The sequence below is a fragment of the Rutidosis leptorrhynchoides genome, chromosome 2 (genome assembly GCF_046630445.1).
Source record: "Rutidosis leptorrhynchoides isolate AG116_Rl617_1_P2 chromosome 2, CSIRO_AGI_Rlap_v1, whole genome shotgun sequence".
NCBI lineage: Eukaryota > Viridiplantae > Streptophyta > Magnoliopsida > Asterales > Asteraceae > Rutidosis > Rutidosis leptorrhynchoides.
The window spans coordinates 123,476,327-123,494,847 of record NC_092334.1 but is presented as its reverse complement, the minus strand read 5'-3'; the positions used below and the strand labels follow the sequence as shown (position 1 = coordinate 123,494,847).

The window sequence follows — 18,521 nt, the reverse complement described above, 5'->3', positions numbered from 1 at the left end:
GACTCACTAATGTACCCTATGACTCGGGGTTGACACCAATGAACTCTAAATCCCTCCAACCAATGCTCTGATACCATCTGTAGCGACCTGACAAAATCGTCATTGATGGCGCCGTCTACTTAGGTCCCGTTACGTGGTCATAAGTCTTTAACACAACGTTTGACCAAAAGTATGTCGTATTCATTTTAAAAGTAAGGATGTTTCAAGGTTTACAAAGTAGTTCGACAACTAGTTACATTACGAAGTTTAAAGTACAATTGAAACATATGCGACACAATTTAAGAATAAGTCAAAAGACGCTCCACGTATGCATGTATACTCGACATCCAAGCAAGTATCAAAAATAATGTGCGGAAGCATGTATCACCTAGCGTTCAAGGACCTGAGAAAAACATATAGAAAACTGTCAACGAAAAACGTTGGTGAAATCATAGGTATAATAGTAACGTTGTTTTTGAACCACAAGATTTAATATAGTTGATTATCCAAATCGTTTGTATTCCAAAAGTATGTTCGCGAGCACCCAATTATCAAGACTTAACTATTTTGTACCCTTTTACGTAGTGTTAGAACATACACTAAACTCGAAAATATATTTCATCCGCTAACGGTAGCGAACCGTTCGAATGAGGGCTCGTCAAGCCCAATGTGATCACATAACATAAGTTCACATTTACACCCTGCAAGTGTAACTAATGATAATTGAATTGAGGCTTTTCGTTCTAACTCGATGTGGAATGTTTGTTTTCGTACTTGTGTTCAAAGCATAAAAGTATGATACGTATATGTTTCTCATCCCATAGTTTTAAAGTAAAAGTTGTTAAAAAGGTGGGACTATGATCTCACCTTGAGTGCAAGCGTATAAAAGTACTTCACAAGTAAACGTGTGCAAGGACGAATGCTAGTCTTGAACTAAACAAGTAGGTCGTATCAATAACGATAAACACGATTGGTCAAAGTGTTCAATTAGTCATATGGCTCGTTACGACTCGATTATTATAGCATGTGGATCACGTTGCCAAGTTTCATGCAAGATACAAAGATAAAAGCATGTTAGAATGATTGCATAAGTATTTAGTTAAGTTTGGACAAAAGTCAACTTTGGTCAAGTCAAAGTCAACGAAAAAGTCAACACATTCGGGTCGGGTCCCGAACTATTTTTCTGAGGTTTTTAATCATATATAAGCATGTTAGAACAAGTTTCATGTGAATCGGAGGAGCGTAGCATAGCAAACATTTTTCGAAATTTGACAATGTAGGTCAGTCCCTGAATGCGGCTTATGTCGCGCTGCGACCAAGGATTTCCGCGCCGCGGCAATCAACGTGAACTGGTGTCTGGCCAGTTTCAATTATTCAAGTCTAAACCAAACTTCAATTAAGCACAAATCGCAAACCGTAAATACTTAAAACGTATACCATACATCGTTGGAAAGGTAATTTAACGAGGAATGCAACTAAACACCTTTCATCAATTAAAAACATCATTTACAAAAATCAAAATCCAAGTTGAATGCTCATTTAATGTTCATTATAAATACTTCCAAGTTCATAAATGCACATTTATGATTCGGAAATTAAATGCACACATATGATATGCCGTTTCGTAGGTAATTATGCATACAATATAACTAAACACTTACAATTAACATTGCAAGGCATTCAATGCATCAAAGATCATATTTAAGGCCACCAAACCCTAACTAACAATACAAATTTAACAATTTTGTTTATGAAGCTAATCCATGCCAACCTACATACCAAATTGAAGCTAGTGATGCTAGTAATACATTTAATACATGCACTTTTAACATCTAACAATATTTAAGCAACCAAAACTCAAGATCAAACACACCCATTTCAAGTTTAAGCTAGTTACATCCAAATGACAAGAACAAGCATATAAATCATATATTCATGTTAGACTTGAGCCATAGACACTAATTAACAATTTTATAAGTTAAAAACATAAAGAACCAAGAATCTAGTGATTTTAGAAAGTTACCCAAACTTGATGAAATCAGTATGGAATTGAAGAGGAAGATGCAAGGATTCTAAATATGTAATTTATTTTGATTGATGCTTGCTAGATCGAAAATAGATGATGAATCTTTAAGTTGGTTGTTTGAGAGAGAAGTTGAAAGTAAGAGAGAAAGTGAAAGATGAATGAATGGAGGAGGATGGAGTTGACTAGTTGACCTAGTCAATTCTTTGCCCAATTGCCAACGTTAGTCCCTCAAGTTTGATTCAGGTGCGTGAAATACCTAAACGAGATAATTTAAAACGCGTTTTAACGGAAGATGTTATAATCATATAACGGACTTTAAATAATTAAACGTAAAGTAAACGGAAAAATGCGGGATGTTACATTATTAACAGCAAGAGTAACAATGCATCTAATAGTAACATGTTTCACAACAGGAGAAAAGGTTTCTTCATAGTCAATACCTTCTTATTGACTATACCCTTTAGCCACAAGCCTTGCTTTATACCTTTCTATTTCACCATTAGACTTATATTTGATTCTATAAACCCATTTATTACCTACAGGTATTCTATCAGGAGGTAATTCAGTAATTACCCAAGTATTATTTCTATTTAAAGCAGCCATTTCAAGATTCATAGCATCTACCCAATTTTGATCACATGCGGCCTGTTTATAGGTCTTAGGTTCAACAGATTTATTCAAGTTAGACACAAAACACCAATTATTAGAATTAAGCATAGAATAATTCACAACTCTTTCAACACCATATTTAACTTTTCCTTCTATAACATAATCATCAAATTTCTTAGGAATATTAGTCTCTCTGGTTGATCTCCTTAAGTTTTGATCAACAACAGGTTTAGAATGACTTGTGCCCTCAGGAGATGTGGAATTGTCCAAAGGTGTTGCCATAGGGCACTCATCACTTGAAGGGCAAGTGTCACTAGTATTACCATCAGTAGAACACTCATCTCTTAAAGGACAAGTACCACTACTACCCTCACCATCACTGATGTCTCTCTCCTCATCATTGGGACTTAGAGAATTTGATTGACTTAAAACACAATCAAAAAAATTAATTTGATTCAAATCACTATTACTATCACAATTATCAGAAAACCTTTTAATTTTGAAAGGAAAAACAGTTTCATAAAACTTAACATCTCTAGAAAACAACACACTTTTATTTTCAAGATTAAAAAGTTTATAACCCTTTTTTTTATTTGAATAGCCAATAAAAACACACTGCACAGACCTGCTACTAAATTTATGTTTAGGGTTTAAATCAACAGCATAACAAAGACAACCAAAAACTCTTAATTGAGAGAGACTAGGAGTTTTCTTAAAAATCACTTCATAAGGAGACAGACCAAAGAGCACAGATGAAGGTGTAACAACCCTGGAATTTCCAATGTATATTTATTAATATTTATTATTAATACTTGTGCTTTATTAAATGTATTTTATTATATTTACTTGTTATCGTATTTAACTTTACTTGGCCTGACTAGTCTTTGTGACACGCGTACTTTTCACGAATAATATTTTTGAATATTATTTACATTCATGATTATTTCTTTATTAATTATTTTTAATTAACTAAAGTAACTAGTTAATTACTTGGGCCTTTTACTTAATTATTGGTTACTTGGGCTTGGACTTCTATTTCTTGGACTAGTAAGCCCACTCTACACTCTTATTGGACTTGTGAGCCCAATATATTAGCTATTATTACATTAAGGTTAAGTATGAATTTATTAAGCTAAATAAGAGACAAAGTGTGCAAGCATGCAAGACCATTTCTCCATGCATTTAACCTCACTACCCTTTCCTAGCTTTAACACTCTTCCAACACTAGAAAGTGTCATTTGACCTCCCCTTTTTTGGCACCCATACCGTCAGTTTTGAGAAGTAAGGAGGAGAGATCCATTTTCATTTTTACTTGTTACATATTACTTACATTTCACTTCATTTTTCACACACTTACTTTTCTCTCTAGCATTTTCTTTTAAAACTAGTAAGTAACAACAAAATTCTTCTTCTTTCTTTCTTCTAAAAACCGAATACTAGCAAGAGTTCATCATCATTTATTTGTTTAATTACATGTTGTTGTTTGTTGGTTATTATTCAAGATCAAACTTCCTAGTTTGCATCTTCATGGATCTTGGTTACTTTCACTCTTTTGTTGATGAAGAACCAAGAACAAGAACTCAAACTTGTTAGTTTGAAGTTCTATACTTAAGTGCTTTCAAGATCTAGAGTTCATAACTTGATGATCTTCTTTGTTTTCATGTTTGTAGACTTGAATTCTTAAGATCTAAACTTTGGTTTGAATCTTCTCAAGTATGAAACAAATATGAACATAATACTTGTAGATCTAGTTTATTTCTTCATTTTTACTTACTTTAAAGTTGTGATGTTGTTGATTTGGTCAAGTATTACTAGTTAATCTTGATCTCATATTTCTTGAAACTACTTTGTAAGTTCAAGAACATGTAAGTAAAAAATTTTAATTATAACTTTGTACACTTATGTTAGATCTAGACTTTTGGGTCTAGGATTTTCAAGATCTAACTAAGAACTATGTTCTATAATTTAAGATCTTGATTATATAAGTTTAATCTCAAGTTTATAGCTTAATATTACTTTTATAACTCATGTATGTGTTAGATCTAAGATTTTGATGTAACTTTGGTTCATCAAACTTCATACAACCCTTAAGTGAGTTGTGCTACATGTCTTAGACTTGCACTTGTGTTATGATGGTCAAAACTTGGTAAAGATGATGCAAACACATCAACGAGTTGTACACTTTAAGCTATAAGCATCAAGGATGAGAACCGTGATGAGCATCAAGCACCAAGAACCCACCGGAACACCTTTAGCTACTGTTTATAGAACTGATCAGACTACCTGGCTACTGTAAAGTTGTTTTCAGTTAGTTCAGTTCGAGTAGATGATTTTCCATTTAGACCTTGTCTTAATCCGAGTTACGGTTTAGGATCTATGGCCTCCCGAATGTCACTACACCCTATTAACGTTGTGCTGAAGTTTCTGACCTACTCGCACTTAAACCGTCACCACGGTCAAATGAAGACGAGTTTGGTTCTAGAAATTGGTCAGAACCTAGGGAACTCATATACGGAGCCATGGCCACTGATCTCACCTCATTTCAGTTTGTATAGAGGTCGTGGAGACTGAACGAAGTCAGCCTTTGTTTCAAACCCTAGTCTTTACTTGAAACTTATATGATGATGATACTTAAGACCAAATTTACATACTTATAAACCTATTGGGACTATTTACTAACTTAGTAACTTTTGACTTAGGTTGAGGACCTTTTTGGACAAACATACTTGCTTACCTTTCCCGTGTCAACTTTGCTACTACTTAACCACTGTGAGTTATAGCATCCCTCTTTACTTTAACTATTTTGGGAACTGAGAATACATGTGCATTTTACGTTTTACATACTAGGCACGAGTACTTAAACTTTATATATGTGTGGGTTATACAACGGCATAAACTTTCCCCTTAGCTCGGTAATGTTTAGTCATTGGTCTTTGAACCGGTGAACGCGAATCTTAGATATGGATCCATAGGGTTTGACATCCCCACTCGGGCTAGTAGCGCTAGCATTTAACGGGTTTTTAATACTTCGTAAATATACGCACTCGCCAAGTGTACTTTTAGGGGGTGATAAACGTTAAGTTAGTTACCAAGTGCCCACGGTTATACATATACTTTTCATACTGTTTTGAAACGCTGTTGAAGCACTGAAATCTCGTGGCCTACCTTACATTACTGTTATACTTAAACTATAGCTCACCAACCTTTGTGTTGACGTTTTTAAGCATATTTTTCTAAGGTGCTTAAGGTTTGCTTGCTTCCGCTGTTGTACTAGTCATGCCTTGTAGACTCCGCTGCGCTTTAATAGAGATGTCACCGCATGAAACATTTTATCTTGCATTCAAACTTTATTACTTTTGAAACAATGTATTTGTAACGACCTATGGGTCACGTACTATTATTGCTTTCTCTTCGTAGAAGCATACTTTTGGTTGTTAAACATTTGACGTTGGTTAAAACGTCACCTTTATTCATGAATGCAAACTTGTTTTGAAACAGCATATAGTATTTGACCTTGTAATGATCCTGTTGTTGATGATTCGTACACAATGGTTTTGTACGGGGCATCACATTTGGTATCAGAGCCAGGTTGTAGGGAATTAGGTTGCATTAGTGAGTCTGGACCGACTCGAGTAGGATTCACTAATAGGACTAATCTACAACTTGCTAGTTTACTTGTTTTTGCGGGACTTACTGCATGCTGCTGCTTACTTTTGCTGCTATATGCCGTGTACTGTTACTTGGTTTTCACTACTGCATGATATTATTTGCTTTCGTTTGCATGCTACTACTGTAGGATTCATTGTTATTGCCATGCTATTTACTGCTATACATGATTTAGACTGTCATAGTTAATTTGCCTAATACGTGCTTGCTTTATGACTTATTGACATGGAAAAAGTTATTTTTTCCTTGTTCAGATGCCGGATGCCCCGTCCACTATCATTCACTTGGAGAGCGACTCGGACTCATCGGCCACCTACCGTTGTTGCTGACTCGATCCCGTCATCTACACCTTCCAGTGACTCTGGCGCTTCATCCTCCGGAGCTAGTAGCCATGCACCCGGCCCAGTGATTACCTCAGACGGAGCCGAGGACCCACAAGAGATTCCAGCTCCACTTGCCCCAGGACCCTCGGAGCCACAGCACCATTCCGGTGGTGTTGTGATTCCCGCGGAACTTGAGGAAGGTCCAATCCGTAATGAGCATAATCATTGGTGCTGACGCCTTCCTGATGGACGTCTCGTGCCAATTGGGCCCGCCAGATACTGACAGATGATGGCCGCCCGAGGAGAGCCACCCGTGCAGCCACCCCCAGCCGATCTAGACGACCCATCATCCGCCGATTCTTCATTCGACGACTCATCCTCTGACGACTCTAGTGACGAGGATTCAGATGAGGACCCTGATGATGCACCTGTACAGCCACCCTCCACCCCACCGAAGAAGCGGTACCGTTTCGATGGTACCGTCATTACAGGGATTAATGGAGGTCGACCATTCGTTGACGCTCATGGTCGGCGTCGTAAGGTTACCGCCCGTAAGTGGCTCGTGTCGTACCCTGCTGATCCTTTTGTGCGTAAGCCTTACTGCTTCGCAGCCTCTACTTCTGGAGTCGGACTGTCTGCACCACCAGCTCCACCAGCACCACCCGTATCGACTGCATTGCGTGCCCCACGATCTCCCTCTGTTGAGGAACTGATGAGGGAGGTGGAGATCCTCCGTGCTCGGGTAACTGAGCTCGAGGACCAGATGTCCCACGTATTGGACATCCTACATCCACCGTCACCGTAGGGCTTTTGTAGTAGATTTCATTATGTAATCTCATTTGTAGTTTTATGTTTTACTTATGTATTGTACGAACCTATGCGGATGTATGCAACTTATTAATGAATGGAACTTTGTGTTGTTTAATTCTTGCACAGTGTTCTATTTACGTTACTGTATGTTCATTCTGTGGTATTTGAATCTATTTGCGTTACTTAATAAATATGTGATGTGTTGATTCCATGTTGGTTACCATATACTGTATTATTACTATTTGAATACTGGATTTTGACTTGAGTCAAAATTTTTGTTTAGAACATCAATGGCCAACGAAAGATCAACACCCACTACAGCCCAAATCGAGGAAATGATCAATGAACGAGTCACCGCAGCTTTAGCAGAAAGGAACACCCAAGCTCCACCGCCACCGGTTATCCAGCCCATTCGTAACGGATGCACATACAAATAGTTTCAAAGCTGCAAGCCCCACAACTTTAGTGGAACTGAGGGGCCAGTTGGTCTGACTAGGTGGTTTGAGAAATTAGAATCTGTGTTTCGAGTTAGTAACTGCTCAGAGGCGAACAAAACCAAGTTTGCTTCATGTACGCTGTCTGACGGCGCACTAACTTGGTGGAACACATTGGCTCAAGCAAAGGGTATTGATGAGGCGTTTGCTACCCCATGGGAGGAATTCAAAGGGGCCCTGATTGAGGAATATTGCCCTAGGACCGAGATCCAGAAAATGGAGATGGAGTTTATGCAGTTGAAGGTTGTGGGAAACGATCTCGATGGTTACAACCGCAGGTATCTAGAATTAGCCCTGATGTGTCCTACCATGGTTACCCCGGAGTTTAAGCGCATGGAAAGGTACTTGTGGGGACTTCCTAAGTCCATTAAGGGAAATGTCACCTCATCTAAGCCACCAAATGTCCCAGAAGCAATGCGCATGGTGCACACTTTAATGAACCAAATCATCATCGATGAACCGGAAAAGGCTAAATCCGAAGCAGGTAGTAGTGATAAGCGTAAGTGGGATAACAGCAAGGGGAGAGCCTATGATCAAGCCCCCGCTAAGAGGCGCAACAACGGTGGGAATCCCAACCCAAACACAAGCTCAAACCCCAACTACAAGGGTACTCTACCACAATGCAAGAGGTACTACAAGCACCATACCGGGTACTGTAATGAGGTTTGTGAAAAGTGCAAGAAGACTGGGCATATTGGCAAGGACTGCAAGATCACCACCATGACTGGGAAGCTGAACCCCACTGGACCGAGAAAGTGCTATGAATGCGGACAGAAGGGCCACTTCAGAAATGAGTGTCCCAACAAACGAAAGGACGGCGGACCACCGCGTGGCAGAGCTTTCAATGTAAATGCAAGGGACGCCCGTGAGAACCCCGACTTGGTCACAGGTATATTCACTATCAACAATCTATTAGCTTCTGTTCTGTTTGATACTGGTGCCGATAGAAGTTATGTATGTAGACATTTTTGCTCTAAGGTAAATTGGTCATTAGTTCCTTTAAAGGAGAGTATGCTTGTAGAGGTAGCCAATGGGAAACTTGAGAAAGTTGACCAAATTAGCCGAGGAGCTATTATCAACATAGCTGGTGTAGATTTCGAGATTGACTTGATACCCATTAAGTTGGGAAGCTTTGATGTTATTGTCGGTATGGACTGGTTGACCAAGATAACGGCCGACATTATCTGTGGAGATAAAGCTCTTCGTATTCCACACAGAGATGGTGAGCCACTGATCATTTACGGAGAGAGATGTACCTCGAAGCTGAATCTCATTAGTTGCATGAAAGCGTAAAAGATCATGAAGAAAGAATGTCTTGCTGTTTTGGCACATGTGAAAATGTTAGAAACTAAGGTGAAGAGCGTGGATGATGTACGAATCGTGAATGAATTTTCTGATGTCTTTCTAGAGGAATTGCCTAGATTACTGCCACTGAGAGCAGTGGAATTTCAGATTGATTTAGTGCCAGGAGCTGCACCTGTAGCTCGCGCACCTTATAGACTCGTACCTTCCGAGATGCAAGAGTTGCAGAGTCAATTACAAGAACTGTTAGACCATGGATTTATCCAACCGAGTTCTTCGCCTTGGGGCGGCCCTGTTTTGTTTATAAAGAAGAAGGACGAATCCTTCCGCATGTGTATTAACTACCGCGAACTCAACAAATTGACGATCAAGAATTGGTATCCTCTTCCCCGAATTGATGATCTTTTCGACCAGTTGCAAGGGTCAAGCATTTACTCTAAGATCGATTTGCGATTCGGTTATCACCAGTTGAGGGTGAGGGAAAGTGATGTGATGAAGACTGCGTTCAGAACTCGTTATGGTCATTATGAATTTCTCGTAATGCCATTTGGATTAACCAACGCACCTGCTGTGTTCATGGACCTCATGAATCGTGTCTGCAAACCATACTTGGACAAGTTCGTTATCATCTTCATAGATGATATCCTCATCTACTCCAAAAGTGAAGAAGAACATGAACAACATCTTCGATTAGTGCTTGAACTCTTGAGACAAGAGCAACTTTATGCCAAATTCTCCAAGTGTGATTTTTGGTTGAAGGAAGTCCAATTTCTGGGTCATGTTGTGAGCGACCAGGGTATCAAGGTCGATTCCACCAAGATTGAAGCTATCAGCAAGTTGGAGACTCCCACTACTCCAACTCATATTTGCAAGTTTCTAGGTCTCGCCGGTTACTACTGAAGGTTTATTGAAGGTTTCTCTCTGATTGCACGTCCTTTGACCGCACTGACTCACAAAGGGAAGAAGTTCATTTGGGAACCCACACACGAATCAGCATTTCAAACCTTGAAGCAGAAATTGACCACCGAACCTATCTTATCTCTTCCTGAAGGTAGTGACAATTTCGTCGTTTATTGCGATGCTTCGAAAAGTGGTTTTGGTTGCGTATTGATGCAAAGATCTAAGGTTATTGCTTATGCTTCTCGTCAACTGAAGATTCACGAGCGGAACTACACTACTAACGATCTCGAACTTGGAGTCGTTGTCTTCGCGCTCAAATTGTGGAGACACTATCTTTATGGAACTAAGAGTACTATCTTCACCGACCACAAAAGCCTCCAACACATCTTTGATCAGAAGCAACTAAACATGAGACAGCGCCGATGGATTGAGATGCTGAATGACTATGATTGTGAACTTCGTTACCATCCTGGCAAGGCAAATGTTGTAGCCGACGCCCTGAGCTGAAAGGAGAGAATGGCACCTCTTCGTGTTCGGGCTCTGAACATCACCATTCATTCGAATCTCAATAGTCAGATCCGAGTGGCCTAAGATGAGGCTCTCAAGGAGGAGAATATAACTCATGAACACTTGAATATCCTCGTCTCTCGATTTGAGGTTAAGGAGACAGGACTTCGATATTTTGCGGGAAGGATTTGGGTACCTCTTTATGGAGATCTACGGAACCTTATACTTGATGAAGCCCACAATTCGAGATATTCGGTTCATCCCGGAGCGAGCAAAATGTACCACAATCTCAAGGAACAGTACTGGTGGCCGAATCTTAAGAAGGACGTTGCAACTTACGTTGGTAAGTGTTTGACTTGCTCGAAAGTTAAGGCCGAACATCAGAGACCTTCTGGATTACTTCAACAATCGGAAATCCCGCAATGGAAGTGGGAGAGGATAACGATGGACTTCATTACTAAGCTACCAAAGACGGTGGGCGGATACGATACCATCTGGGTTATCGTTAACCGTCTCACTAAATCTGCACACTTCTCGGCGATGAAGGAAACGGATACGATTTAGAGACTTGCTCAACTATACATCAAAGAGGTTGTATCTCGTCATGGTGTACCTTTATCGATCATCTCAGATCATGATCCCCGTTTTGCTTCCAGATTTTTGCGTTCTTTACAAGAAGCCATGGGAACCCGTCTCGACATGAGTACTGCATATCACCCACAAACCGACGGGCAAAGCAAACGCACGATTCAGACTTTGGAGGACATGTTGCGTGCATGTGTTATCGATTTCGAAAAGGCCTGGGAAAGGCATTTGCCACTCGCCGAATTTTCTTACAACAACAGTTATCACTCGAGCATTAATGCCGCACCTTTTGAAGCGTTGTATGGCCGCAAGTGCCGATCTCCTATTTTTTGGGCCGAAGTAAGTGAAAAGCAAATCACTGGACCCGAGGTAGTCCATGAAACAACGGAGAAGATTACTCAGATTCAAGCGAGACTTAAGACGGCTCGTGATCGTCAAAAGAGTTATGCCGACCTCAAACGTAAAGACTTTGAATTCAACGTCGGTGACCGTGTAATGTTGAAGGTTGCACCTTGGAAAGGTGTGATTCGTTTTGGAAAACGTGGAAAGTTAAACCCACGTTACATTGGTCCTTTTGAAATCTTGGAACGTGTTGGACCCGTTACTTACCGTTTGGATCTCCCAACTCAATTGTGCTCAGTTCATCCTACCTTCCACGTATCAAATTTGAAGAAGTGTCTTGCTGCACCAGAACTTTTCATACCACTGGAAGAACTTACAATTGATGACAAACTCCACTTCTTGGAAGATCCTGTTGAAATTATGGACCGTGAGGTCAAAACTTTGAAATGCAACAAGATTCCGATCGTCCGAGTACGGTGGAATGCCAAACAAGGACCTGAGTTTACCTGGGAGCGAGAGGATCAAATGATGCAAAAGTATCCTCACCTTTTCCCAACTCCTCCATCTACATCAGCTTAAAATTTCGGGACGAAATTTTCTTTAACAGGTGGGTAATGTAACAACCCTGGAATTTTCAACGTATATTTATTAATATTTATTATTAATACTTGCACTATATTAAATGTATTTTATTACATTTACTTGTTATCGTATTTAACTTTACTTGGCCCGACTAGTCTTTGTGACACGCGTACTTTTCACGAATAATATTTTTGAATATTATTTACATTCATGATTATTTCTTTATTAATCATTTTTAATTAACTAAAGTAACTAGTTAATTACTTGGGCCTTTTACTTAATTATTGGTTACTTGGGCTTGGACTTCTATTTCGTGGACTAGTAAGCCCACTCTACACTCTTATTGGACTTGTGAGCCCAATATATTAGCTAGTATTACATTAAGGTTAAGTAAAGTATGAATTTATTAAGCTAAATAAGAGACAAAGTGTGCAAGCATGCAAGACCATTTCTCCATGCATTTAACCTCACTACCCTTTCCTAGCTTTAACACTCTTCCAACACTAGAAAGTGGCATTTGACCTCCCCTTTTTTGGCACCCATACCGTCGGTTTTGAGAAGCAAGGAGGAGAGATCCATTTTCATTTTTACTTGTTACATATTACTTACATTTCACTACATTTTTCACACACTTACTTGTACTTACTTTTCTCTCTAGCATTTTCTCTCAAAACTAGTAAGTAACAACAAAATTCTTCTTCTTTCTTTCTTTTAAAAACCGAATACTAGCAAGAGTTCATCATCATTTATTTGTTTAATTACATGTTGTTGTTTGTTGGTTATTATTCAAGATCAAACTTCCTAGTTTGCATCTTCATGGATCTTGGTTACTTTCACTCTTTTGTTGATGAAGAACCAAGAACAAGAACTCAAACTGGTTAGTTTGAAGTTCTATACTTAAGTGCTTTCAAGATCTAGAGTTCATAACTTGATGATTTTCTTTGTTTTCATGTTTGTAGACTTGAATTCTTAAGATCTAAACTTTGGTTTGAATCTTCTCAAGTATGAAATAAATATGAACATAATACTTGTAGATCTAGTTTATTTCTTCATTTTTACTTACTTTAAAGTTGTGATGTTGTTGATTTGGTCAAGTATTACTAGTTAATCTTGATCTCATATTTCTTGAAACTACTTTGTAAGTTCAAGAACATGTAAGTAAAAATTTTTAATTATAACTTTGTACACTTATGTTAGATATAGACTTTTGGGTCTAGGATCTTCAAGATCTAACTAAGAAATATGTTCTACAATTTAAGATCTTGTTTATATAAGTTTACTCTCAGGTTTATAGCTTAATATTACTTTTATAACTCATGTATGTGTTGGATCTAAGATTTTGATGTAACTTTGGTTCATCAAACTTCATACAACCCTTAAGTGAGTTGTGCTACATGTCTTAGACTTGCACTTGTGTTATGATGGTCAAAACTTGGTAAAGATGATGCAAACACATCAACGAGTTGTACACTTGAAGCTATAAGCATCAAGGATGAGAACCGTGATGAGCATCAAGCACCAAGAACCCACCGGAACACCTTTAGCTACTGTTTCTGGAACTTATCAGACTACCTGGGCTACTGTAAAGTTGATTTTCAGTTAGTTCGGTTCGAGTAGATGATTTTCTGTTTAGACCTTGTCTTAATCCGAGTTACGGTTTAGGATCTATGGCCTCCCGAAAGTCACTACACCCTATTAACGTTGTGCTGAAGTTTCTGACCTACTCGCACTTAAACCGTCACCACGGTCAAATGAAGACGAGTTTGGTTCTGGAAATTGGTCAGCACCTAGGGGACTCATATACGGAGCCATGACCACTGGTCTCACCTCATTTCAGTTTGTATAGAGGTCGTGGAGACTGAACGAATTCAACCTTTGTTTCAAACCCTAGTCTTTACTTGAAACTTACTTTACACTTTTTATTAAATGATGAATGATGATGATACTTAAGACCAAATTTACATACTTATAAACCTATTGGGACTATTTACTGACTTAGTAACTTTTGACTTAGGTTGAGGACCTTTTCGGACAAACATACTTGCTTACCTTTCCCGTGTCAACTTTACTACTACTTAACCACTGTGAGTTATAGCATCCCTCTTTACTTTAACTATTTTGGGAACTGAGAATACATGCGCATTTTACGTTTTACATACTAGGCACGAGTACTTAAACTTTATATATTTGTGGGTTATACAACGGCATAAACTTTCCCCTTAGCTCGGTAACGTTTAGTCATTGGTCTTTGAACCGGTGAACGCGAATCTTAGATATGGATCCATAGGGTTTGACATCCCCACTCGGGCTAGTAGCGCTAGCATTTAACGGGTTTTTAATACTTCGTAAACATACGCACTCGCTAAGTGTACTTTTAGGGGGTGATAAACGTTAAGTTAGTTACCAAGTGACCACGGTTATACATATACTTTTCATACTGTTTTGAAACGCTGTTGAAGCACTGAAATCTCGTGGCCTACCTTACATTACTGTTATACTTAAACTATAGCTCACCAACCTTTGTGTTGACGTTTTTAAGCATATTTTTCTCAGGTGCTTAAGGTTTGCTTGCTTCCGCTGTTGTACTAGTCATGCCTTGTAGACTCCGCTGCGCTTTAATAGAGATGTCACCGCATGAAACATTTTATCTTGCATTCAAACTTTATTACTTTTGAAACAATGTATTTGTAACGACCTATGGGTCACGTACTATTATTGCTTTCTCTTCGTAGAAGCATACTTTTGGTTGTTAAACATTTGACATTGGTTAAAACGTCACCTTTATTCATGAATGCAAACTTGTTTTGAAACAGCATATAGTATTTGACCTTGTAATGATCCTGTTGTTGATGATTCGTACATGATGGTTTTGTACGGGGCATCACAGAAGGTGTCCTGTTAATTAAATAACATGCAGTTAGAACACAATCACTCCACATATTAAGAGGTATCCCCCTTGAAACATAAGAGCTCTTGCAACATTAAGCAAGTGTCTATGTTTCCTCTCTACAATACCATTCTGTTGAGGAGTGTAAACACATGATGTTTGATGTAAAATTCCTTTGGAAGTCAAAAACTCATTCGTTTGATTATTAACAAATTCAGATCCATTATCAGACCTAAAGGTTTTAACTTGTTTAGAAAATTGAGTTTCTAAGAAAGAAACAAAACTTTTAATTTGATGAATAACTTCATCTTTATGTTTAATTAAATATATCCAAACACATCTAGAAAAATCATCAACCACAGTTAAAAAATATTTAAATCCATCTCTACTTTAAACTTTGAAAGGTCCCCACAAATCAAGATGAACCAATTCACCTACACTTGTAGTTTTATGATCACTGAGAGGAAAAGAATCCCTTGTCTGCTTTGCCTTATGGCAAATATCACAAGGGTCAATTAATTTTTTATCACAATTAGTTATAGTAATTTTCTTTTTCAAAATATCTAGAACATGATCAGAAGGATGACCAAGTCTAGAATGCCATAATTGTTTAGATATATAACTTTTATTTTCAGAGAAACAAACATTCATACACATAGAATTGCTTGCATCAAATACATAAAGACCATCATACATACCACCAGTCCCTACAATTGTCCTTAGCTTCAAGTCCTGAATGTAACACTTAGACTTATCAAAACCAACAAATAAATCATTATCCTTAGAAAGTTTATACACAGAAAGCAGACTTACATAATATGCAGGTATAACTAACACATTGTGCAAAACAATATTTTTGGTTAAGTTTAAATCACCTATTTTTCTATTAAGAGCTTTTGTACCATTAGGATTTCCAACAGTTAGATTTAAATGAGTTACATCAAAAACATTAGTTAAACCTTGAACAGAATCAGTCATATGTTGATTTGCACCAGAATCTACAATCTAATTTTTACTTTTATTATTTTTTAAACATCCATTTGCATTAAAAAAATGTACCAAAATTTTCATTGAATTCTTACTCCCATTAAAAATAGTACCTGCCATGTTATCATTAGCAATTTCATTTACAGGATTCTTCTCATTTATTAGAGATAGGAGTCTCATCATTTGATCATTTGTAAGATTCATATTGCTTGAACCTGAAACATTAGAACTACTACTAATAGCATTGTTGTTAGTAACACTTTTATTATGTTTATTGAACTTATTAACAAAGGGTTTTCTCTTCCAATTAGATGGGTAACCCACTACTTCAAAACACCTATCAATAGTATGACCTACCCTATTACACTTTGTACATTTTAAGATAGAGTTGACATTTCTATTAAAAGTATTTGTGCCTGCATTTCCTCTGTTAAAGTTATTATTTCTATTAGTGTTACTATAGTTAACAACAGTACTATTAGTATCAGATTGAGATAAAAACACAGAATTCTGAGGTTTACTAGATTCACCATTAAAAACACTTCTATGAGACTCTTCTCTAGAAATCACAGAATAAGCAGTTTTAACATCGGGCAATGGATCTCTAAGAAGTAAATTACTCCTAACAGCCATATAACAGTCATTTAATCCCATAAGAAACTGCATCAATCTTAACATATTATTATGAGTTTGATTAGTTTGAGCAGCATCACAAGTGCATTTAGTCAATTTAACCATGGCATCATACTGAACCCACAAAGAACTTAACTTATGATAGTATTCAGCTAATGTACTATTACCTTGTTTAACAGTATTTATATTTTGATACAGATTAAAGATAACAGATCCATCTATTTTATCATAAGTATCTTTTAAGTCCTTCCACACAGTAGCAGCATCCACAGAAAAAATAGAACCAGAATACAATTCTTCACTTAAAGATCCAAGTAACCATGTTAACACAACTGAATTACATCTATCCCACTGTCTAGCAAGCACGTCATTAGTAGTATTTTTTACACATGTACCATAAATAAATCCAACTTTATTTTTAGTACCTAAAGCAAGCAGAACATATCTACTCCAGATATTATAATTTTCAGTTCCTTTTAATTTGACAGAAACAAGTGGTGTACCAGTAGTATCACTAGGATTTAAATAAAGTGGATCACCAAAATCAAGTTTATTAATAAGAGTAAGAGCAGTTTCATCACCCATAATGAAAACAATAATAGAAACACACAAATAATCAACAAGAAACCAAGCAACGCAAGACAAGATAATAATTCAAGGAAAACAAATAAACACACAAGGAATAACACGAATAAATTCAAGACTCCCCTTTGTAGTTCAACCAGAGTTGAGATCACAAGAAAAAATTACAGCGGAAGACAAGAGGAATCACAGCAGAAGAAGATACAAGAACTTTCAAGCACCAACAGATTACCACTTTTAAACCAGAAAACCCTAACCCTAAAAATTAGGGAATCTTCAATACAGCAACAATAAACCGTCACAAAACCTTTAACAATTGAGATAACACAATAACAACAGAAAACAAGATCAGATCCAGAAGAAACCCTTCAAACCCTAGAATGAAGAACAAAATCACCAATCGATCGTATTCCGCTCTGATACCATGTAAAAAATCACATACAGAATACAATAAACTTCTGGAATAGCATAAAACTTCAACTATTAGCCAAAATTACACAATCCTTAATCAGAGAACAAATCGAAATAAGTCTCAAGATGTTTGAGATTTAAAATACACAATCAAACACTGATAAGAATGTAATAAAACTGGAACAGAAGAATCAAAAGAACTGATTCTTCACAGATTATGAACTAGGGTTTTCTTTGAGAGAAATATGATGAAGCAGATGATGAACTCGTAAAAACTACTGAAACCCTAAATCATATTCTCTTTTATAATGGAGAAAATTGCTAAAACATCCTTGAATCTTCTTTGTGCAACCTCAGCAGCCCATCTACTTTTGATATTGTCAAAACTGGTCCCTTGGGAATCATAAGAATGTTAAAGCCTGCATAAAATACTAGAAAACACCACAAATAAGGCAAAATAACATAACATACCAAAATAAGTTTGACTGTTTATATAAATTTAACACACATCACAACCTCTATATCCTTTGAATATCTGTACAATATTCAACACTTGTTAGACTCCATGACAAAAACCCTACCGTCGTCGTGCAAGTTTAGAGTCTACTATAGAAAATAACGAGCCTAGCAAATCACCCCAAGTCGAGCCCGTTATAAAAACAAAAAAAAAAATGTTTAGCCCAACCCACATAGGCCACCATTGAGATTTCTCATACAAGCCGTTTTTTGACAGCGATTGGGATCAACCGAGGGGGACTAAACCACCCGTTGCGATCATCTCTCGTTTCGACTATGCCGATGCAGCGATAATAACCTCGCCCCCATCGCTGCCCGGGAGGAAACCTTGAAACCGATCCAAGGGCACGGCCAAGTAAAACCCTCTCCCTTTACCCCCG

General features: G+C 37.6%; 1 protein-coding gene across 1 annotated transcript; it reads right to left on the bottom strand.

The window, feature by feature from the left end:
* Positions 1 to 2,449: 2,449 nt before the first annotated feature.
* Positions 2,450 to 17,217, bottom strand: LOC139888226 (uncharacterized). Its single transcript, XM_071871250.1, has 6 exons — positions 16,113 to 17,217; positions 15,826 to 16,010; positions 15,658 to 15,744; positions 15,001 to 15,020; positions 3,240 to 3,383; positions 2,450 to 3,104 (listed from the first exon to the last, which is right to left on the bottom strand). The coding sequence occupies exons 1-6, from the start codon at positions 17,215 to 17,217 to the stop codon at positions 2,450 to 2,452; spliced, it is 2,196 nt and encodes a 731-aa protein (XP_071727351.1).
* Positions 17,218 to 18,521: the final 1,304 nt, after the last annotated feature.

What these genes read in the sequence shown, in the direction of transcription:
- LOC139888226 (XM_071871250.1), bottom strand. Translation starts at nt 17,217, where the DNA reads ATGGGTGATGAAACTGCTCTTACTCTTATTAATAAACTTGATTTTGGT. An exon ending in GACACCTTCTGTGATGCCCC is followed by an intron (nt 3,384 to 15,000) that starts GTACAAAACCAT and finishes TGGAAATTCCAG; the next exon opens with GGTTGTTACACCTTCATCTG. An exon ending in AAACATAAATTTAGTAGCAG is followed by an intron (nt 3,105 to 3,239) that starts GTCTGTGCAGTG and finishes CAAAATTAAAAG; the next exon opens with GTTTTCTGATAATTGTGATA.